This window comes from Eschrichtius robustus, chromosome 11, assembly GCF_028021215.1.
Source record: "Eschrichtius robustus isolate mEscRob2 chromosome 11, mEscRob2.pri, whole genome shotgun sequence".
Classification (NCBI taxonomy): domain Eukaryota; kingdom Metazoa; phylum Chordata; class Mammalia; order Artiodactyla; family Eschrichtiidae; genus Eschrichtius; species Eschrichtius robustus.
In genome coordinates, this window is record NC_090834.1 from 97,350,750 (window position 1) to 97,375,477 (window position 24,728).

The following is a 24,728-nucleotide window of genomic DNA, read 5'->3' on the forward strand; positions in this document are numbered from 1 at the left end:
AGAGGAATACTGATGCAAGCTCTCTGTCATTTTCTGTTCTCCCCACCCCGCAAAAGCACTCAGAGGAACGGCAGCTGTCGTGGTTTGCGGCAGTATTAATCTTTAATCAATCGAGTGTTTTCTGCATTCAGGTGTTGGGGGAGGGGTGGGGAGGGAAGGGTCAGGAGAAGGAACCTGCTTGGAATAACTTAAGCTCTTATGCATGGGCTCTGCAGTCAGAATTTGGTGGGTAGTAGCAGAGAATAGACAGCAGAGCTAAAAATAGCATGTTTGCTTCCAGTGTTCCTCTAGTCTACTTTTGATGTTTGACTTTGATAAGGTTGATTGGGTTCTTACTAAAAATATCTGTTCCTAGCAAGTTGAGGACAAAAAGAGTAGAATATTTTTAACCTACACAAACAGAAGCATTTTTGTTGACTGTATAAAATCTGGAAGCTGAGCCCTGGTCAGTTGCCAGTATTTTATATAATCTGTAACAAGCTAGACACTTCTGGATGCCAAGTTGGGATATTCTTTATAGTTGTCAGTTTCTATCTTCTCAAAGGCTTGCAAATGTGGTTTCTGGTGTTATATTTATATATGAAAACATAAGCCTTTTTGAATCTCCTTTTTCCCCCCTCCCTTCTCTCCTTCCTCTACCTCAGTTCTGGCCCTGGCTATCATAAATTACTCTCACAACCCATAGGGTTGTGGGTAATACCTGAGGCCACTGGGTTATGCGTGGGCAATACCTGTAGCTTTTTTCTGTGTATTGTTGAAAACTACCTTAAGTTATCCACTTGCTCCATGGCAAAATGAAATCTGAGAACCCCGAGTGTTAATTGAAGAAGCCAATCTTAATGACAAGAACAGAGAACTGTCCTTTGAAAATGTGTATCTATAGATTCATCATAAACTAAGTTAAACTTCTCTCTGAAATTTCTTAAATTTTATTTTAGATCACTGATTCTTGATGTTGAGAGGGGCTGAGGAGTAGGTGGGGTTGTGTACAGTAGGTGATTGGGTGTTATTTCTAAAAAAAATGGGTAAAGCAGTGGGGAGTATCACAAGAGGCTAGTTTTCCATTCATAATCTCCTTTTATTCATTCACTCATCTCACAGAACCTCATTCATCATCTACTTTTTGCCAGGCACCATGCTAGCACTTAGACTGTGGTGACCCAGACCCTTATGGAAACCTATACGATGAATGTCATGCAGGGGAAGTACAGAGTACCATGGGGCCAGTGAGCTATGAGAGCCTGCTAGTCTAGAGGTCAAGGAAGGCTTAAGGGAGAGGAGATGCTCAAGCGAAGATGTCAAGGATGGGAGAGAGAAACTGGGGGATGTGAAATTGGGAGTAGAGGGGACATTTGTGAAAGGAGAGCATGTTACCTTGTAGGAACTGGAAAAATTTCAGCATGACTAGGGCAGTGGGTGGTAGGGGGAAAGTGATGAGAGGTGCGGTCAGCTCATGGAAGACCTTGTAAAGAATAAGGGCAGTGGGAAACGACTGACAGATTTTTGGCAGAGAAGTGATGTCAGATCTGCCCAGTGGAGTGATCGCTTTGGCTGCAGTGCAGAGAGTGAGTTGGAGAGGAATAAGAAAGGGAGCAAGGGGCTTCCCTGGTGTCGCAGTGGTTAAGAATCCGCCTGCCAATGCAGGGGACACAGGTTCGAGCCCTGGTCTGGGAAGATCCCACATGCCGCAGAGCAACTAAACCCATGTGCCACAACTACTGAGCTTGCGCTCTAGAGCCCGCGAGCCACAACTACTGAGCCCGTGTGCCTAGAGCCCGTGCTCTGCAACAAGAGAAGCCACCCAATGAGAAGCCCGCGCGCTGCAATGAAGAGTAGCCCCCCGCTTGCTGCAACTAGAGAAAAGCCCGCGTGCAGCAACAAAGACCCAATGCAGCCAAAAATATAAATAAATAAATAAATAAATTAGAAAAAAAAAAAGGAGCAGGTGAAGTAGTTAGAAGGCTGTTGCAGTAGTTCTTGTGGGAGATGAATGCTGGTAGCCCCAGGTGGTGGCAGTGGGGAGATGTGACTAGATTTGTGTTCCAGGTTTTATATAATTAGCAATAGGGAAATATTGTTGCTTCTTGACAGAAGAATGAGATCATAAAAATGATGTCTGAGAAAGATAATTCTTAGCTGTGTATTGCATGAATCAAGCGGGAAGGAACTGAAAGGGTCATTGCACAAGTCCTTGTGTGTTGGGATGATAGCTTAGACTAGGGTGAGAGCTGTTGTGAGAATTAACTGGATAATATCAATGAAGTACCTTGAGCAAATAGTCTTATAATGTGAATACTGTTGATGAAAATAATCAATAAACAATCAATAATGAGACTAGAAAAAGAGTTTTATTTGAACTGAACTGAGGACTATAGCTGGGAAAACAGCCTTCAGATAACTCTTGAGAAACTGCTCCTGAGAAGCCTGGTTTTCAGTACGGTTTTATATCTTGTCGGAAGAAAGAACATTAAACAACTCAGGGATACATTTCTTCAGGGTTTCCAGAAAAACGACCAGCATGTACACGGTGAGTCAGTATGGCCTGGGCGGAGGGAGTCTTATCATCAAAGGAGTACCAGCATTGGCGTCCCAGGAAGGGAGACAGTTAATCTTTATTTTTAACGTGGACATTCTTTACTTCTCGTCAGTGTGCCCTTTTCTTTAATAATTAAAGCAGATGTACAGTGTATGTTTGATAGGCCACAAACAGGCTGTTTCAGTTAAAATAAAATTCAAGTTAACTCATATATAAGCCAGAATGGCTTCCCCATACCTCAAGATGTGAAAATTTATTTTATCAATATTAAATATTTTGTTTTAACAATTTACTGACAGCTTACTCTTGCTTTTCTGGCCCTGTAATAGTGACTTTAACCATATAGAAGTTTATTTATTTTTCACCAGTTTAAAGAAGACCAGATAGACTTTTTGTGTATGTTGTTTTGTTTTTTGTTTTTTTTTCTTTGGCTGCTCCTTGCAGCATGCAGGATCTTAGTTTCCCAACCAGAGATCAAACCTGCACCCCTGCAGTGGAAGCTTGGAGTCCTAACCACTGGACTGCCAGGGAATTCCCACTTTTTATGTATGTTTGATTCCCTGTGGTAAGCAGTTAATAAAAGAAGAACTGATTGGTTGAAAAAAAAAACACCTGGCATAGCAATTCCATGGCGTCATGAAAAACCTTGATTTCTACGAGTATGTTCCTTCACCTTAGCCCATGGCTTCTACCCTCAAGGTTACTTCCTGGTTCAAGACTGCTGGAGCTACAGCCATCATTTTTTGAATTGGCTAGACGATGGGCAGAAAGGGGCCTCTCCCTGCTGAGTCACTCCTTTAAGCAGCCTTTCTCAAAGTCCCTCACAACACTGCATCTTACTTTCAAGATTTAATCCCATGGCCACACCTAGCTGCTAGGGAGGTTGTATTCCAGGCCACGATTGCTGCAAAGAAGGAAGGGAAGGATGGGTACTGAGGAAGACAGCAGGCTCTGGCCCATGTGTGTACATAACATAAGAAGGATGGGTCCCCAGGAGTGTTTTTGCACATTGCATCATCTTTCGGTGTGGCTATGAGTGCTTAATTTTTTCATCTTAAGAAAATGCAAAAAACAAGCAGTATTTCTAATTTGGATGATTTGGAAGCTGGTCTTTGTTTCATTTGGTTTTCATTGCAAGGTGGTAGGTATATCAGGGTGATAGTGCTTAGATCGTGTTTCCCAAAAGACCTACCAAGAAATGATCTTAGGTACTGCACTGATGAATATTTTAAAATGTTAATGGCTTTTTTACATACGTATTTTACACTAATCTATTTATATTTATTGAAACTGGTAGTCTTTTACGATAACCAAGTAGTTAAGTAAATAGTAGTCCGGTAATTAAGATTTCTATTAAATTTAATTGTTTAAAAATCAGTTTTAAGAAGGTATTAGGTGACCTTAGGAAACACTGACTTAAGCAGTGCTACATTGATTTTTGGGAAACTGGAATTGATGAAGAACCTGCTGGATCAGTTTACACCATCTTTCTATTCCTGGTATTTTCCTGGTATTCAGTTTACACCATCTTTCTATTCCTGGTATTTTCTTTCCTTTGGAAAGGCAATACAAGCACACGGTTAAAGAATACCAACAGTAAGAAGAGTAAAAAATAGTAACCTCTTCCCTGTATTTCCCCAGTGCCCCAGAACAACTGCCAAAAGAATTTTGATTTAAGGTATGCTTTAATTAGCTTCAGTAGTTGTGGCTCGTGGGCTGCAGAGCACAGGCTCAGTAGTTGTGACGCACAGGCTGAGTTGCTCTGCCGCATGTGGGATCTTCCCGGACCAGGGCTCGAACCCATGTCCCCTGCATTGGCAGGCGAGTTCTTAACCACTGTGCCATCAGGAAAGACCCAAGGATTTTTTTTCTATCCAACTATGAGCTGCTGTCTCTGCTACTACTGTTGGAAGGTATGTAGCTTTAAAGCAAAGAATATATCTTTAAAAGCAAAGACAGGATAATCCTTGTCCCCATCCTCCCTGTCTTAAATAAACAAATTTATTATTATTATTTTTTGGCATCAAGTAAAACTTTTATGAGTGAGTAAAGTTTGACAGATGACTTGGTTGTGTCTGTACATTATTTCAAAAATATTACCTATCATATGACTTAGAGAACTAAAGAATTTGTCATTTCCTTTGATGGGGAAATGATACTTGATCCCCCATTGCCTGGCCATTGTACATGCCTCTGATTATTATAGAACTGCAGTGGTGCTTACAGAGACGAATAAAGGAGGCTCTTGGTTTCCAATTTTATTTTTTGTTTCTTTGTGCCCATAAAAATAATTTTTATACTTTTCTATTTTCTCAGGAAAAAAACATACTTGTGAGGCAGTATCTGACTTATGTGTAACTATACAGTTCTGCATTTGGTTTTGAGAATTATCAGAATATGGAAAAGTGATATTTTATCTATCTAAAAAGATCAGAGGCTAAATTTTTAATATTTATACAATTTAAAGTCATATTATTTCTGTTTAATATTTGAAGCCTTAACCGTGAAATGGGTGATTTATGGAACACCTAATATCCACAGTGGGTCTTATACATCATTGTATTCTCTGTAGTCATATACATAATAGTTCCTAAAAACTGTTAGTTTGATTTAAATTTGATAGTTAATAGCAGATGATAGGAAAAAATGTTCTTGTTGGGAGCATAAAGCTAAATCTTTTGAGAAGTGTGTTTTGTATTTATTCTCAACTTAGTCTACTTTAAAATGTTTAAGAGGGACCTTGGGGGACTTGCAGTTTTAAAATAGCCAAGTAACAGTATTTCTAGCCTTTTATCTCTTGGAAATCCTCTCTAATAATTAGGAGAATTAGGAACAGAAAGCACCATTTTGATGAAACTAGGGAACTTCTGAAATCCCTCATCCCCAGTCACAGCAAATGAAGTTGGAAGAGTGATAACTTACCTCACCGAGCCGACACCTGAGTGCTCATGGATGGTCCACCATTGGGAAGCAAGCAAGTTTGCTCTGCACCCCAGAAAAGCACAGGAATTAGAAGTACCAGGTACCTCAAAAGACAGGGATGGGGAAGGTCACTGAACCAGATGTGCTTGAGACTCCAGAAAATTGGGCACAGAAGAGGGCAGAGGTGAGATACGAGACTGAGAACAGGGGTTAAGTGAAAAGTCTACAGACTTAATAGCTGCCCAACTACCCAGCAGCCAGAAGACTGGAATTTGGGAAATGCTTAAGAGATACTGAAGGGTCCTAGAGAAAATGCAGATACTGACTTGTGGATTCCCTAATCAAAAAGCTGGTTTGCCCATCGATTACCCTATAGTGGGGGTCACAGTATAGTCATCCCACCCATGTACACTAATTGCCATGTTATTGCCTTCAAGATGAGACAGACCAAAACAATCAAAAGGAACTTAGAGGAAACAGAATAAAAGAGTAGAAGAAAGTATATGTAAACAAAGTCTAATTAATGTCCTCAGAGATAAGATAATGGATTTATAATAAGAATAAACTGCTGCTTTAAAAAGAGAAAGAGCAATCAATACAGAAGAGCTCTTCAAAATTAAAAAATTGGCAACCTAAGTTTAAAAAGTCAATAGAACATTTGGAAGATAAAAGTTGAAGAAATTTCCAGGAAAGTAAACAAGAAGAAAAGTAAGATTAATAGAGAAACTCTTATGTCTGAACTCTGATTAATGGAAATTCTAGAGAAAAATGTGAAGAAATTATCAAAGAGTTAATACATAAGAAAATTGCCAGAATTGAAGATCATGGATTTTAAGGCCCATCAGTGCCTAGCACCAATGAATGGAAAAGCACCCAGCCCAAGCTCTGTTACCATGACAGAGTCCTAAAGATTAAGTAACAATCCTAAAAGCCCCAGTGACCAAAAAGTTCATGTGCAAATTGTCTGAAATGAGAATGGTGAAACATTCTTTTTAAACAATACTGGTGCAATGGAGAGTTGTTTTTAATTTTTTGTTAAAAATGATCTGTTTAGAATTCCATACCTAGTGTCGACTTAAAAAAAAATGCACAACCTAAAAGTTGAAATTATGTTTTATTCGGTGGACATACTGAGGACGTAAGCCCAGGAGACAGCCTCTCAAATAGCACTCAGGGAGATAAGGGAGGAGCCGGGATACATAGGAGTTTTCACAACAAAACCAAGTAATCAAAAGATTGCTGTTAATTAAAGAAAACCAGACTTCTCGAGTTAATGAATTTAGCACTTTTCCATGTGTGGGAAGATGCAAGAGACTGCGTTTATTGAAGTCATTCCTTTGATATGCACCCTAAAAGGCCAGTATCCTGTTTTTCTCCATCCTGAATCCCCTCAGGGTGCATACTTGGGGGTGGCTATGGCTTGATGGCCTCAACATCCCTTGTTTACTGATATGGCAGGCGACATTCTTTGTCCACACTAGTTAAAATATTATGTGTGAAGTTAGAATATAGACTTTATTTTTAAAGATATAAAAATGTAAAAAAAATTTGCTTCAAACTGTCACACGAAGAGACGTGATAACTAAATGTAATATGATATTCTGGATGGCATCCTAGAACAGAAGGACACTCAGTAACAAGACAGTCTGAAAAAATATGAACTTTAGTTAATAATGTATCATAATTGGTTCATTAATTGTGACAAATTTACCATACTAATGTAAGATGTTAGTAATAGGATAAACTGGCTTGGAGTGTAGGGAATACTCTGTATTATCTTCACTTTTTTTTTTTTTGGTAAGTCTAAAACTTATTTTAAAATCTAAAATTTACTTTTCAAAATGTTTACAAAGTGTATCTTCATGCATCCTTTCTTGGGAAGCTAGATGTGCTGCATAATGAGGGAATAGAACAAGATCTAGAAAACAAGAGCTTCAACCCTGGAGAGACAGTCCAAGGGAATTCCCAAGATTATGTTCTAGAACAATAGCTGTGCCACAGAGTATTCCAGGTTGGATAGGATGAAAGCTGGAGTGCTCTGTGAAGGCGATCTTTAAGGGGAAAAAAAAAAAAAGTAATGGAACAAATTGATGGGGTTGATCATGTGGAAAATTATATTGAGAGGCTGTTAGAGACTGGGGGAACATTTAAAAAGAAAACTACGCAAATGCAATAAAAAGGCAATTTTAACTCCAGGAGAACAAAAACGTTGATTAGGGAAGAGAATGTAATTCTACTATACTGTTTGGTTCACTAGCGGATAATATATTTTTCTAGCCACAGTAATTGTTGTATAATAAAGAATTTGACTGACCTTTGTTCCTGGGAGGGAGCATCTAGATCCTTGGAATTTCCTAAGTGATAGGAGTGTCTTTGTTATTTATGGTGGGCTCTGATAGTTCATACTAATGAAGTCACTCAAGGTGGGACTGCACAGAGCTTCAGGATGGGGGCTGGTCCTGCCAGAAACACCAACCATGTGATCAGAAGATTGGAGCTTTGAGCCTTGTGATACCAACTCAACCTTCCAACCTCTGGGGAGGGAAGGGGGTAGTTGGAGATTGAGTTCAGTCCTGTGACCAATGATTCAGTCAACCATACCTTTGTAATGAAACCCAGTGAAAACTCTGGACCCTGAAGCTTGATGTAGGTTCTTCCTAGTGGGTGAACACATTGAAGTGCTGGGTGAGGGTGGGGGGATGGCCTGCCCTGATTCAGAGAGGGCATGGAAGCTCTGCATTTGGGACCGCCCTTGACCTTGCCCTAAGTGGCTTATTCATTTGGTTGGTCCTGATTTGTATCCTTTATTATAAAGTCGTAATCATGAACTGTAAGTTATCCTGAGGTCTGTGAGTCATTCTAGTGAATTATTGAACCTGAGGAGTTATAGGAACCTGGAACTTTGTAGCCAAGTAAGTCACAAGTGTTGGTGGCCTAGGGACCCCTGAACTTGTGGCTGGTGCCTGCATTGTGGGCAGTTTTGCTTGGGACCATGTCTTTCACCTGTGGGATCTGTACTAACTCTGGGTGGTTAATATCAGAATTGAGTTGCAGTATTACAATAAGGTAAACACTGACAAGTGACAGAATCTTGTGATATAACTTCATTGGAAGGATGGGGAAAATATAAAGGGAGTGAAAGTTCTCATCAACCCTAATGAGCCAAGTAGCATATTGATGAATCAGGAAATTACAGTGTAACATAGGATTTAGAACATGTAAAGATAAGGAAAAACAGTTAAAAGCAATGAAAATGGTTGCTTCTGGGGATGGAATAGGAAGGTGCAGAAGGATAGGGGTAAAGTCCTGCTGTTTTTGGCCTAAAAATTTGTAACTATTATCTTTTGTGGACTAAGTTATGTATTACTGAGACATAAATAAAATCACTTTAAAAAGAAGGAGCTTGGGGCTTCCCTGGTGGTGCAGTGGTTGAGAGTCTGCCTGCCAATGCAGGGGACACGGGTTCGAGCCCTGGTCTGGGAAGATCCCACATGCCACGGAGCAACTGGGCCCGTGAGCCGTAATTACTGAGCCTGCGCGTCTGGAGCCTGTGCTCCGCAACAAGAGAGGCCCGCGCACCGCGATGAAGAGTGGCCTCCTCTTGCCGCAACTAGAGAAAGCCCTCGCACAGAAACGAAGACCCAACACAGCCATAAATAAATAAATTTTAAAAAAAAATTGCAAACCTTTAAAAAAAAAAAAAAAAAGGAGCTTGACTGTAGGCTGTCAGTAGTTCATCAGGAAATAAACTTGGACAGTGAGATGTGTGTATGTGGGGGGGTGCTTTGGGGGATGCTCTCAGGAAGAGCACCTGTGAGGAAGCAAAGGGAGCCGAGTAGGGCAGAGGGAGAAGTCAAACTGTGATGCAGAGTCAAACCTGATCCCATGGGAAGCTCTGAACCTGGGATGGTGCTTCAGAGATGCTTAAGTGAAGTAAGGGAGCTGGATCTTTGTGTGGACCAGTCATTAGACATGTACTGCCCAGGGGAGGCACTGTAACCTCGGGCAAGGCAGCTCCCTTTGGCTGAGGGCAGTTCCTGGGAGATGCTCACTTGTGAGCTGACAGCAGATAACACTCCTGGCAAGAGGACTGCCTGAAGACCTCTGTGCTGGAGGGGAGGATGTGGTTGGTGCTCTAACAGTACCCACTACAAACTCCAAAAACTGGAGAATCTGGAAAAGGAAGGTTTGATATCCCTTAGGCAAATTTTATAATCTCTAGTCCTGGCATATTCTGAGCTATCCAGGATTATTTTTTTTTTAATTTATTTTATTTTTATTTATTTTTGGCTGTGTTGGGTCTTTGTTGCTGCGCGCGGGGGCTACTCTTCGTTGTAGTGCATGGGCTTCTCATTGCGGTGGCTTCTCTTGTCGTGGAGCACGGGCTCTAGGCATGCGGGCTTCAGTGGTTGTGGCGCGCGGGCTCTAGAGCTCAGGCTCAGTAGTTGTGGTGCATGGGCTTAGTTGCTCCGTGGCATGTGGGGTCTTCCCGGACCAGGGCTCGAACTTATGTCCCCTGCACTGGCAGGCGGATTCTTAACCACTGCACCACCAGGGAAGTCCTCCAGGACTATTTTTAAAGTGTGGTATGCTGCTTTAGCTCAGCCTGGGGTTGACAATGTTAAATACACACAAACACACACACACACACACACACACACACACACACACACACCAGAGTCATCTGTGTTCTTCTGAAATATGTATATTCCAGCCAGAAATTCTAGATGCATTATTTGGAGTGACTTTATTGTAGTTTAATTATTGAGCATTTCTTATTGAGGGATTTTAAAGCACACAATCTGAGAAAATCTGATGTTGCCACTGATTCAATGCTGTAATCACATATAGGATTTGCTTGCTCCACAGTTGTAGAGAATAAACAGAATAATCTAGGTACCAAAGGCTCTGTGAATGGACAGATTGAGTGGCAGACAGATTAGGAGAATATAAGGTACTGTACTTGTAAAGTGAAGAACTTTGAGAAACCAGGTTCTCAGGGAAATCGTCCAAGTCCTGTGTGTTTTGTAGTTTGTAAGACCAAGTAAACGTGAGCATCATTCATGCATTCAGCAAATGTCTACTGAGCACCTACCTTGTGCACATCACGTAGCAAGGAGCCTGGAATCTGGTAGAAGAATTAAGACGTGTACACGTAAGAAAATGCAATTCAAAGTAGAGAGTGGTAAGTGCTGTAAGAGAAGTGCATGTAAAGGGCTGAGGGAGCTTAGGGGAGAGAGAGGTTCCTTTTGTTTGAAGTTATCTGAACAGTGGAATTAGTTGGTGAAGTTTGAACAAGCCTTTGAAGGAAGCGGCGAGTAGGTGAGATTCTGGGGGTCTTGGAGAGAGCAGAAAAGTTTATCACAGAAGGAAAAGGAGAGAATTGGAAACAGGAAATGTTTATATTTCATGTGTGACACATTAGTGCATCAGTAACAGGAATACAGTATAAAACTTGGGTCCCCATACTTCCAAAGTACTCAGGAGATGAAGAGTTACAGAAATATGCAACTGAATTGATCATGAGGTTGAGGAACTCTCATATGATTCTTAATTTCATATAGATGGGTTCTGCTATGAATGTTTAAATCCATGAGTTAGTAATGTTTCTTGTAAACAAAACCACAATCATAAAAATGCATAAGTTACCTTTGGGAGATGCCAGAGAACCAATTTACTTTGAAAACTGGTAAAGGAGAAAAAGAATCAAACATTTATCTTGTGTTCCTGTGCAAACTCTGTATCATTTGTAATCAAATAACTGATGAGGAGTCATTTCTCGATGGAACTATTCCAGCTACTAAATGAAGACGGGATGATAGAATTCAAATATCACCATTTTGCAATATCTAATGAAATAATGTGTCTCAGTGGTGATCATCAATGGCTGCTAATATAACAAAAAGTAAGGTTAGCAAACATGTGCCTCCTGATGGAAATATGCAATATCACTTACGAAGTATTCTTACCCAAAAAATCAAACCTGAATTTGATCATCTACAGCTAACTTTTAGGGGATGGAAGAACATGTTAAATGACATCAGGAGGATGCAATCAACCAATGACAGGCTGGTTAAGTATAAATGTATGACCTAATGTCTTCGACAGATGATGGGGGTGGAGCAAGCAGGGAGGGAGAGGAAGAAAAAGAGGAAGAGATAGAGGGGGGGAGACAAAGGGAGATGGAGACAGATAAGTAGATCTAGACAGACATGATTTTATAACTTATTCTATTATTTCATAATCTATTATGATTATGAAAGATATGGCTAGGAAGAATTTAGATATGTTTGCCATATTTCTGCATAGTAAAATAGGGACCATCATGTAATTTCAAAGAAGTGGTTTTAGGACAAATACAAGAAAATCCTACTTTACACCATAACTTGGTTTCCATAATTTATAAATGGTTTGGGAAAACTCATAGAGAATTTTGGGGGGCATCCCTAACCTTTTGCGATGCTATTCAAAACCATGCTATGAATTTGTAACAAACATGATTCTGGTATTTTAGAGATAAGATACCATGGTCTAGCCTGACCCATTATCATTTTCAAATGTTTATGCTACATAAGGTTTTAGAGCTTTTAAGAGAAATATGCTCTCCCATAGAAGAAATAGGTATTATTCAATTTCTACTACCTATAATTAAAAAAAATAGTTTATTAAGGTATAACAGATACAGTGTGTACTTAATTGTACAGCTATATGAATTTTTACATACACACATACACAACAAGATATAGAATATTTCCTACATCCTGAAGGTTCCCTTAATGCCTCTTCCCTGTCATCTGCCCCGTTACTCGGGGTAACCAATATTATCACTTATATCTTTATAGATTAGTTTTGCCCTTTTTGAAATTGCATAAATGGAATCATAACAGCTTGTACACTTTTTTAAAAATTTTTATTTATTTATTTATTTTTGGCTGTGTTGGGTCTTCGTTTCTGTGCGAGGGTTTTCTCCAGTTGCGGCGAATGGGGGCCACTCTTCATCGCGGTGCGTGGGCCTCTCACTGTCGCGGCCTCTCCCGTTGCGGAGCACTGGCTCCAGATGCGCAGGCTCAGTAGTTGTGGCTCATGGGCTTAGTCGCTCCGCGGCATGTGGGATCTTCCCAGACCAGGGCTCGAACCTGTGTCCCCTGCACCGGCAGGCAGACTGCCAACCACTGCGCCACCAGGGAAGCCCAACAGCTTGTACACTTTTATCTCAGGCTTTTTTCACTCAACATAATGTCTGGGAGATTTGTTCTTGTTTTGAGTGTATTGGTAGTTCTTTTTTTTTGAATTGCTATTTGGTATTGTGTGAATATATCTGTTTTTTTAAGCTCTTTTTTTAATTAATTAATTTTATTTTATTTATTTTTGGCTGTGTTGGGTCTTTGTTGCTGTGCGTGGGCTTTCTCTAGTTGCGGCGAGGGGGGGCTACTCTTCTTTGCAGTGCGCGGGCTTCTCATTGCGTACTGTGTTAATATATCTTAATTTACTTACTCATTCTCTTGTAGTTTATTATTTGGGCATGTTTATCGACTATACATAAATAAAGCTACCACGGGCATTGTTTTGGTAGACATGATGCCTATTACCTCTTGGAAATTGTTTAAGTCATAGATAGGCACACATTTATTTCTAGACATAATGTAAAATCGTTTTTCCAACATGACTGTGTCAATTTACAGTGCCACCAGCAATGTATGAGAGTTCTAGTTGCTCCACATCCTTGTCAACACTTGGTATTGCAGTCTTTTAAATTTTAGCCATTGTCATGGGTATTCATTCCTAAATTTGAGCCACTGGTAATTGCTCCATCTTTTACATCAAGTACAGTTGACCCTTGAACAGCATGGGAGGGTGAGGGGCACGGACCCTCCACGCAGTTGGAAATTCAAGTATAACTTTACATTTGGCTCTCAGTATCTGGATCTTGCTTCCGAGGTTTTGCATCTGCGGATTCAACCAACCTTGGATCGTGTAGTACTGTAGTATGTATTTATTGGAAAAAATATCCGCGTATAGGTGGACCCTCGCAGTTCAAACCCATGTTGTTCAAGGGTCAACTGTATTACACAGGTCTTCTTGTGTCTAATTGGTGGGTCCTAATTGTGATCAGTTCTACATTGTAATTCTTAAACTAAACTGTTACTTTTTTCTTTTCTCAGTTGTCACAGGTAGTACTGATGGAATTGGAAAATCATATGCAGAAGAGGTAGGTAATTTTCAAGACTTTTCTTTTTGGTATGAGAATATAAGAACAGATATAGAATGATCTCTTATAGTAGTTTTGATTTTTGAAGTTAAAAGCCCAAATATAGTGTTACACCATATAATAGATGTACTTTGTTTCGATCTTGTTAGAAATGCTATGTTTGCTTAAACACAACTTTAAAACAAATTTTTGTGCAAAATGTGTGTCAAACTTTTTATCCTGGAAAGTTGGAGTTGTGAAAATTTTAGTGTAATTTTATTTTATATTGTGTAACTATAGACAGTTCTCAGTTTTTAAAGTTAATTGTTTTGTATTATTTTCCAAAAGGTAGACAGATTATTAGAGAGTGGTTACATCTCCAAACAAGTCCATGGCGTCATTTTCACAAGAAGGACTGTGATGGACAGATATTGACAGACAGAGGCAAAAGATTCAAGTTCTCTGTAATGTAATTGAAGGAGGGGAAACCATCATAGTTTGAAGACCACTGTACAAACCTCTCCTGTGAAGGAGAGCTTCCCTGCCTTCCAGTTCCACAGAGGCACCAATAGCCTCTGATATTGCCCGATTGTGATGAAGGTCCTGACAGATCCATTGAATCTCTCATTTGTCCTTTAAAAAGGGTTTTAAAAAAAAATCCTTTGTTTTCTCAGCTTTTTACTTTGAGTATAAAAACTACAGAAAAGTTTCAAGAAGAGTATACAATGAACACCCACACACCTTTCACAAGGATTCACCAGCTGTTAACATTTTGCTACATTTAACTTATCATTATAATTATAATTTGGCTGGACTATTTGGGAGTTACAGACATTGTAACAGTTCACTCCTAAATATTTCAGCTTGAAGCTTCTGAGAACTAGAATATTCACCGTTGTAACCACAGTACAGTGGTCACACATAGGAAGTTTAACTTGACACAGTACTATTATACAATATACAGTCCAGATACAAGTTTCCCAATTGTCCCATTAATGTCTTTCATAGAGCTTCTTTTTTTGTTCCAAAATCCATTTAAGGATTATGCATTGCTTCTTAATGTCATATCTCTTGACTAGGAGAGTTCCCTAGCCCCTCCTTTTTTTCTCTTTTTTCTTTTATAACAGTGGCATTTTTGAAAAAACCTAAGCCAGCTGTTTTTTAGATTTCTCAGTATGGATTTGTCTGATTGTTTCCTCATGATTAGATTCAAGTTAAACATTTTTTAGCAGGAATGCTACACAGGTGATACTGTATTCTTTTGAGTTTATCTTATCAGGAGCCACAAGAAGTCCATTTGTTCCTTTATTGATTATGTTAAAATAAATCATTTATTAAGATGTTGTCTACCATAATTTTCCATTATAAAAATACCTTTTCCCCTTTGTAATTAATAAAGAATCTGTGGGACGATACTTTGAGACTATATGAATATTTCATTTCCCAACAATCTTCCACCCATCATGTGTTGCTGTTTTTTGCCTAAATTAGTTGTTACTAGGGTGGTTTAAAAACGGTAATTTTCTGAACTTTTGAATTTTATTTAATTTAATTTTTTATACAGCAGGTTCTTATTAGTCATCAATTTTATCCACATCAGTGTATACATGTCAATCCCAATCGCCCGATTCATCACACCACCACCCCCAACCCCACCGCTTCCCCCCCTTGGTGTCCATACATTTGTTCTCTACATCTGTGTCTCTATTTCTGCCCTGCAAACCTGTTCATCTGTACCATTTTTCTAGGTTCCACATAATATGCGTTAATACAATATTTGTTTTTCTGTTTCTGACTTCACTCTGTATGACAGTCTCTAGACCCATCCACGTCTCTACAAATGACCCAATTTCGTTCCTTTTTATGGCTGAGTAATATTCCATTGTATATATGTGCCACATCTTCTTTATCCATTCATCTCTTGATGGGCATTTAGGTTGCTTCCATGACCTGGCTATTGTAAATAGTGCTGCAGTGAACATTGGGGTGCATGTGTCTTTTTGAATTATGGTTTTCTCTGGGTATATGCCCAGTAGTGGGATTGCTGGGTCATATGGTAATTCTATTGTCAGTTTTTTAAGGAACCTCCATACTGTTCTCCATAGTGGCTGTATCAATTTACATTCCCACCAACCGTGCAGGAGGGTTCCCTTTTCTCCACACCCTCTCCAGCATTTACTGTTTGTAGATTTTCTGATGATGCCCATTCTAACTGGTGTGAGGTGATACCTCATTGTAGTTTTGATTTGCATTTCTCTAATAATTAGTGATGTTGAGCAGCTTTTCATGTGCTTCTTGGCCGTCTGTATGTCTTCTTTGGAGAAATGTCTATTTAGATCTTCTGCCCATTTTTTGATTGGGTTGTTTGTTTCTTTAATATTGAGCTGCATGAGCTCTTTGTATATTTTGGAGATCAATTCTTTGTATGTTGATTCGTTTGCAAACATTTCCTCCAATTCTGAGGGTTGTCTTTTTGTCGTGTTTGTAGTTTTCTTTGCTTTGCAAGAGCTTTTAAGTTTCATTCAGTCCCATTTGTTTATTTTTGTTTTTATTTCCGTTACTCTAGGAGGTGGGTCAAAAAAGATCTTGCTGTGATTTATGTCGAAGAGTGTGCTTCCTATGTTTTCCTCTAAGAGTTTTATAGTGTCCAGTCTTACATTTAGGTCTCTAATCCATTTTGAGTTTATTTTTGTGTATGGTGTTAGGGAGTGTTCTAATTTCATTCTTTTATATGTAGCTGTCCAGTTTTACCAGCACCACTTATTGAAGACACTGTCTTTTCTCCATTGTATATCCTTGCCTCCTTTGTCATAGATTAGTTGATCATAGGTGCGTGGGTTTATCTCTGGGCTTTCTATCCTGTTCCATTGATCTATGTTTCTGTTTTTGTGCCAGTACCATATTGTCTTGATTACTGTAGTTTTGTAGTATAGTCTGAAGTCAGGGAGTCTGATTCCTCCAGCTCTGTTTTTTTCCCTCAAGACTGCTTTGGCTATTCGGGGTCTTTTGTGTCTCCATACAGAATATATGATTTTTTGTTCTAGTTCTGTAAAAAATGCCATTGGTAATTTGATAGGGATTGCATTGAATCTGTAGATTGCTTTGGGTGGTATAGTCATTTTCACAATATTGATTCTTCCAATCCAAGAACATGGTATATCTCTCCATCTGTTGGTATCATCTTTAATTTCTTTCATCAGTGTCTTACAGTTTTCTGCATACAGGTCTTTTGTCTCCCTAGGCAGGTTTATTCCTAGGTATTTTATACTTTTTGTTGCAGTGGTAAATGGGAGTGTTTCCTTAATTTCTCTTTCAGATTTTTCATCATTAGTGTATAGGAATGCAAGAGATTTCTGTGCATTAATTTTGTATCCTGCAACTTTACCAAATTCATTGATTAGCTCTAGTAGTTTTCTGGTGGCATCTTTCAGATTCTCTATGTATAGTATCATATCATCTGCAAACAGTGACAATTTGTATTCCTTTTATTTCTTTTTCTTCTCTGATTGCTGTGGCTAGAACTTCCAAAACTATGTTGAATAATAGTGGCGAGAGTGGACATCCTTGTCTTGTTCCTGATCTTAGAGGAAATGCATTCAGTTTTTCACCATTGAGAATGATGTTTGCTGTGGGTTTGTCGTATATGGCCTTTATTATGTTGAGGTAGGTTCCCTCTGTGCCCACTTTCTGGAGAGTTTTTATCATAAATGGGTGTTGAATTTTGTCAAAAGCTTTTTTTGCATCTATTGAGATGATCATATGGTTTTTGTTCTTCAATTTGTTAATATGGTGTATCACATTGATTTGTGTATATTGAAGAATCCTTGCATCCTTGGTATAAATCCCACTTGATCATGGTGTATGATCCTTTTAATGTGTTGTTGGATTCTGTTTGCTAGTGTTTTGTTGAGGGTTTTTGCATCTATATTCATCAGTGATATTGGTCTGCAGTTTTCTTTTTTTGTAGTATCTTTTTCTGGTTTTGGTATCAGGGTGATGGTGGCCTCATGGAATGAGCTTGTTAGTATTCCTTCCTCTGCAATTTTTTGGAAGAGTTTGAGAAATATGGGTATTAGCTTTTCTCTAACTGTTTGATAGAATTCACCTGTGAAGCCATCTGGTCCTGGGCTTTTGTTTGTTGGAAGATTTTTAATCACAGTTTCAATTTCATTACTTGTGATTGGTCTGTTCATATTTTCTATTTCTTCCTGGTTCAGTCTTGGAAGGTTATACCTTTCTAAGAATGTGTCCATTTCTTCCAGGTTGTCCATCTTATTGGCATAGAGTTGCTTGTAGTAGTCTCCTATGATGCTTTGTATTTCTGCGGTGTCTGTTGTAACTTCTCCTTTTTCATTTCTGATTTTATTGATTTGAGTCCTCTCCCTCTTTTTCTTGATGAGTCTGGCTAAAGGTTTATCAGTTTTGTTTATCTTCGCAAAGAACCAGCTTTTAGTTTTACTGAGCTTTGCTATTGTTTTCTTTGTTTCTATTTCACGTATTTCTGCTCTGATCTTTATGATTTCTTTCCTTCTGCTAACTTTGGATTTTGCTTGTTGTTCTTTCTCTAGTTCCTTTAGGTGTAAGTTTAGATTGTTTATTTGAGATTTTTCTTGTTTCTTGAGGTAGGCTTGTATAGCTATAAACTTCCCTCTTAGAACTGCTTTTGCCGCATCCCATAGGTTTTGGATTGTTGTATTTTGTTTGTAATTTGTCTGTAGGTATTTTTTGATTTCCTCTTTGATTTCTTCAGTGATCTCTTGGCTATTTAGTAACGTATTGTTTAGCCTCCATGTGTTTGTGTTTTTTACGTTTTTTTCCCTGTAATTGATTTCTAATCTCATAGCGTTGTGGTCAGAAAAGATGCTTGATATGATTTCAGTTTTCTTAAATTTACTGAGGCTTGATTTGTGACCCAAGATGTGATCTATCCTGGAGAATGTTCCGTGTGCACTTGAGAAGAAAGTGTAATCTGCTGTTTTTGGAAGGAATGTCCTATAAATATCAATTAAATCTGTCTGGTCTATTGTGTCATTTAAAGCTTGTGTGTCCTTATTAATTTTCTGTCTGCATGATATGTCCATTGGTGTAAGTGAGGTGTTAAAGTCCCCCACTATTATTGTGTTACCGTCGATTTCCTCTTTTCTAGCTGTTAGCAGTTCCCTTTTGTATTTAGGTGCTCCTATGTTGGGTGCATATATATTTATCATCTTCTTGGATTGATCCCTTGATCATTATGTAGTGTCCCTCCTTGTCTCTTGTAACATTCTTTATTTTAAAGTCTATTTTATCTGATATGAGTATTGCTACTCCAGCTTTCTTTTGATTTCCATTTGCATGGAATATCTTTTTCCATCCCCTCACTTTCAGTCTATATGTGTCCCTAGGTCTGAAGTGGGTCTCTTGTAGACAGCATATATATGGGTCTTGTTTTTGTATCCATTCAGCGAGCCTATGTCTTTTGGTTGGAGCATTTAATCCATTCACGTTTAATGTAATTGTCAGTAATGTATGTTCCTATTACCATTTTCTTAATTGTTATGGATTTGTTTTTGTACGTCCTTTTCTTCTCTTGTGTTTCCTGCCTAGAGAAGTTCCTTTAGCATTTGTTGTAGAGCTGGTTTGGTGGTGCTGAATTCTCTTAGCTTTTGCTTTCCTGTAAAGCTTTTGATTTCTCTGTCGAATGTGAATGAGATCCTTGCCGGGTAGAGTAATCTTGGTTGTAGTTTCTTCCCTTTCATCACTTTAAATATATCATGCCACTTCCTTCTGGCTTGTAGAGTTTCTGCTGAGAAATCTGCTGTTAACCTTATAGGTGTTCCCTTGTATGTTATTTGTCGTTTTTCTCTTGTTGCTTTCAATAATTTTTCTTTGTCTTTAATTTTTGTCTGTTTGATTACTGTGTATCTTGGCGTATTTCTCCTTGGGTTTATCCTGCCTGGGACTGTGCTTCCTGGACTTGGGTGGCTATTTCCCTTCCTATGTTAGGGAAGAAAAACGGTAATTTTTTAATGATAATATCTGTCCTGTTACATTTACGTTAGATGCTGTTTTTCTATAAAACGCAGCGTTTCCTTGTTCTTCCTCTCCCATTAATTTTTTAGAAAAACTATCAGTATATATTCATGGGTTCTTTAGATGTTTTATAAATGATTAATTTAGTAAATTATTGCCAACCTTAATTATTTTTATAAAAAAATGTTCTTCCATATCTTCTCATTTACAGTACTACTGTTCATAAAAGTTGGCTTGAGGATTTAGGACTGGAAAATTAGTTCACTAAATCACTTATAGTTCATAGCACCTAATTTATTCTCATTTATATACTGTCTGGAGTAGTTCAGTAAAAAGTTCTATGTGTATCAGTGTTTTTTTCCTCTGCCCCTATATTTATGGGTCTCTGGGGTAGAAACCGTGTTCCCATAAATCATTCATTCTATGAAGCACTTACACAGCACTGGGGAAGTACATAGAGGGTACCCCTCAGGAAATTCTTTTTTAAGTCATCCAATAAACTATCTTAGTTTGCGTTTGTAGTCCATAAAGTCTAATGTTTAAATGAACATTTTAAAATTGATTCAATTTTTAGGAATTCCTAACATTTTAACTGTGGTTTTCTTTGCCAGTTCTGCAGTCTTCATGTATTCTCTCTAAAATGAAAATGTTTTTAAAGCTAATTTTTCAATTAAAAAAGTAATGGATACTTATGATTAAAAAATACTAAGTATAGACAAGTCCAAAATAAAAGTAAAAGTCTTCCTTTTTCTAAAACTCTATGACTTTTATATGCTGGCTTGATTGAGAAAGATAACCCTTTGGGGAATCTTTTTGTAAAGTCTTCATTTTGTTGTGCCCATTCATTGCATTCGGGTTTATTAGTTTTTTAACTTGGATTATCATATGGTCAGATTTTCTTAAAATGACACTATATCTATCAATAATTTACATTTTAAAGTGAAACACGCAGGTGTCATTCAGCTGTTTGGTGTCTCTTTTGTTGTTTTAGTTGGCAAAGCGTGGCATGAAGATTGTCCTTATCAGCAGATCACAGGACAAACTGAACCAGGTTTCCAGTGAAATAAGTAAGTTCTCACATCCTCCTTCCCTCCTGTTATGATCACAAAAGGAATATAGCTAATCTAAATGTAATGTGTTCAAGCAGATATCTAGCATTGACATAATTATAGTTCAGAAAGCTGCTTTTTCATGCTGTTAATGGGATGTTTCACAGATGGATCATCAGGTTTTTCAAATTAATATAGGACTATTATAATTTGCTTAAAATGTCTTTAACTGACTCATTTAGGTTCTTTTGTCAGGAGTCAAATTCTCTGATCATTTTATCATGTTCTCCTTAAATATCTGAATTCTTTTTCTGTTGTTTCATTTAAATATTCTTGCATTTTTTTTACTCTTTGACTTCATTGTCATTAAATGGTATATCATATATGATTGAGGAAGAAGTGCAACAGGTAACATATATACATGTGGCAGGGAAACTATTTTGAAGTTTTTTCTTAGCTATGCTTGAAACCTGAATTATAATACGGCAAACACTCTTTCAACTGACATTCAGTTAACCAACCAGCTGGATAAACCAGTGCTGTCCATTTCCTTGGTAAAATGTACTGACTCATGTTCCCAGTATGCTGACTATTTGTGACCTGTAGGCTTCTCAGTATGATGCTTGTCTACTTTTATTCCTACAGGTCAAGTGGTTTACTTATGAACTGTCAGTTGTATTTGTTTCCAAACTTACTTATGCTGGGTGCATTTGTTATTAATATTCTGTAAACTGATGCAATACTAGTTTAAAAAGGGGAATACAATAACTAAGTTAAAAGCTCTGAAAAAACTGAGAAAAGCAAGTTGTTTTAGAAATTGGCTGTCAGAAATTCCATGGTGGTCCAGTCGTTAGGACTCAGCGCATTCACTGCTGGGCCCAGGTTCGATCCCTGGTCTGGGAACTAAGATCCCACAAGTCCCATGGTGCAGCCAAAAAAAAAAAAAAAAAAATAGAAATTGGCTGTCAAGTTAGGGGTAAACAAGAAAAATTCAGAATATTGGAGAAAACTATAAAAAGTAAGAAGAAATTTGTTTTGATTGTTTCATATATGTTGAAGTTTTTGCTGCATTTTATGAGAGCTGAAACTGCAATTATAAATAATGCATTATGAGTGTGGTTTATGTAAGAAAGACTAGAATTCCAGGTAGCAGATCTAAACTCGGATAAGGACTTGGTCCTACACAGAGGATTGGTGAAAGAATTACACTTATTCATGGTTTAAATGAAAATAAAATGGTTACAGTGTGTATTTATCATTTTCTAGGATTCCTTGCTGTAACTGACTTCTCTATGTAGCCAGCCAACAAACTGCACTAATTCATTCAGATGAGAGATGATATCTACTGTATTTTTCTGTTATTTTTTTCCCCAGCTTTATTGAGATATAATTGACATATAACGTTATGGCAGTTTAAGGTGCACAACATACTTATTTTATTATTAACAGTACCACCTGCTACTAACATTTATATAGTACGTTATTATTTATTTATTCCTTCACATGTATTATCCTCTTTGATCCTTCAGGCATCCTTGTGAGATGTATATTTTTGTTATTATTTCTACCCAGACCATAGCTGGTCCTGTTGGACAGATTACACATTGATGCAGTTTATCTTTAGGTGAAAAACAGATCTTCATAGATTGCTAGTATAACGTGTGTTAAATCTTTTTTTTTTAACCATGTTGAGAGCACAGATCTTTACAAAAGTGAGATATTCAATAAGTCTCGGGCATTTAAGGATTTTAACTTTCAAGGTTTCAACTACATAAAACCAACCCTGAAGGTCCAAGACATACAGAATCTTGTAGTTTTGCTAAGGTGTGAATTTGAATTAAGCCATGACACTAAGGAGCCTGAGGTAGTTATTACTTATGTAGTAGGTGAACTGAACATACTGCCTGGATCTTAGTACTGTTTCTTTCTTAGTTACTTGTAGTCATGTGTATAATAACTCTTACAGTGATAAAAATGTTGTGTGTATGTGTGTGGGGTGTGTGTGTGTGTAAAACTGACTGTTAATGAATGCACTTACTAGTTGCTGGAAATAAATGTTCATAGGCAGAAAATAGAAGCTTTTGATTAAATGGAACGTTGAATTTTGAAATGCTATGCTATGAATGAATCCACCACTTATTTGATGCAGCAACAAGAAAAGCTACCTCACGACACTCACAGCAAGTGCTCCAACCTGTACAAAAATTGCCCAGTGAGTCAGAAGATATACTTTAATGATATTTGAGAATTTGGTTAACTTGTGATATGAGGTGACACATGACTGTGGGCAGAAATGTGATTCTGGAGAAAGACAGGATCCTGTTCAAACATTTTTCATGAAGGAACAGATGGTAAAGGCACTGAATTGACCTTTATTATGAGGAAACAAATTTTTTTTTTAGTTGTTGAAAATTTTGAAAAATGCTTTTCTGGGCATAATACATATTTAATGGAAGAGGTGATATCAGCAGACCAGGTCATCCATTCTAGGCTGAAGAAATAAATACACAGAGGAGATTTATAAGTTTGTACAAGTTTTTTAACTTAGATGTAAATCATCTTTGAGAGGATAATGTTTTCCTGAACATATGTATTCCAGAAGAAGGAAGGACCAGAATTTAATGTTGGTGAAGACAGACTAGCTCTGTTTATGCTTTCAACAAATCTTTATTGAATGCCTGTGTACCAGGTACTGTGCTAGGCAGTTAGGATACAGTAGTGAACAAGATAGATGCTGCCCTTGCCCTCTTGGAACATATATGCAAGTGTAGGAGACAGAAAAAACAAATAGGGAAAAAAACCCCACAATAAACAAAACCAAAAAAAGACAAATAAATAATTGCAGTTTATAGTAAGTACCATGAAGGAAAAAATAAGGGACCAGAGAGAGAAAATGGGGAGTTCTTATGTTGTAGCAACACGGCAAATTTTATGACTGGCAGAGTGTTATATGGCCAGACTAATGACCTCTTGCCCGTATGATGGACAAGCTGGAGCCTTAATGAGGAGCTATCTACTGGGCCCTCTGGCGGGTACAGTGGTAGAGGGATTGTGTGCAAGTTATAATGATAGATTCACTCCAGCATTTCTATTTGCTTATGCTTTTGGGTCCTTGACTCTAGATTATGCCATGGGAAGTTGTGGCCTCCCTTTCTTATTAAATGTGGGCTATCATGGAGTCTAAGTTTCAGTCAGCAACAAGTTAACTCTTAGAGCCCCTTGTAGCTGTATAAGCTAACTGTTAAATCCTAAATCTCTAGTAAGTGACTCATATAAAATATATTGGCCCAATCTGGTGTTATATTTTGTTTTCCTTGGTCTAACACTCTTAGAATCTATTCTCACACAGATTTTTCCAGGTTTCTACCAATACAAATTAGCAAAATTTGACAGTTATTTTTGTGTATAAATTATTACTGCATGAATCGGACTTTGTACTTGTTCCCCAGAGAATGTCAGTATATAACCCTGTTACGGGTGTTGGTAAGGGATGGTCCAGCTAGGTCTTGAGGAGAAGAGGAATTCCCTTGCAAGCAAATTACCCATATATTGGGTTGGCCAAAAAGCTCGTTTGGGAAAAACCCGAATGAACTTTTGGCCAACCCAATATTTATGGTGAGGTTATTACAGGATTTTCAAGCCAGGGAAAGCTAATCTCTTCAGATACAGGAGAGCAGGCTATTTCTATTTCCACTGGCAAGGGAGGCTCAGAGTAACATTGAGGGGGGCAGTGTGTGTATCCAGATTCTTAGCTTCAGCAGTGTCCACCCAAATATCCTCATCCCCAGTTTCAGGGTCTCATTCTTTCTCATTCAGTTTCGCTTTCATCCGTGAAACGTGGTGAGTCTGTGGAATTCACCTTCCATTGTAATTCTGCAGATGGCACAGTTAAATCTGATGTTAGCCAGGTGAGCTCTGTGGCTATAAGACATAAAAGTTTTTACTGGGGTTGTCATAGAAGTTCTCTGGATCCTGATCATAAATGTGAGCTTGAAAGCTTAAAGACCCAAGCTTGTCATTT

At 38.1% G+C, this 24,728-nt stretch overlaps 1 protein-coding gene across 1 annotated transcript in view; it reads left to right on the forward strand.

Moving 5' to 3' along the window:
- Nucleotides 1–24,728, forward strand: part of HSD17B12 (hydroxysteroid 17-beta dehydrogenase 12) — a 165,562-nt gene that overhangs the window by 40,164 nt on the left and 100,670 nt on the right. Inside the window, exons 2-3 of the mRNA XM_068554437.1 lie at nucleotides 13,621–13,667; nucleotides 20,650–20,725. Of these exons, the coding sequence (XP_068410538.1) occupies nucleotides 13,621–13,667; nucleotides 20,650–20,725 (123 nt within the window). The remainder of the gene's footprint in view (nucleotides 1–13,620; nucleotides 13,668–20,649; nucleotides 20,726–24,728) is intronic.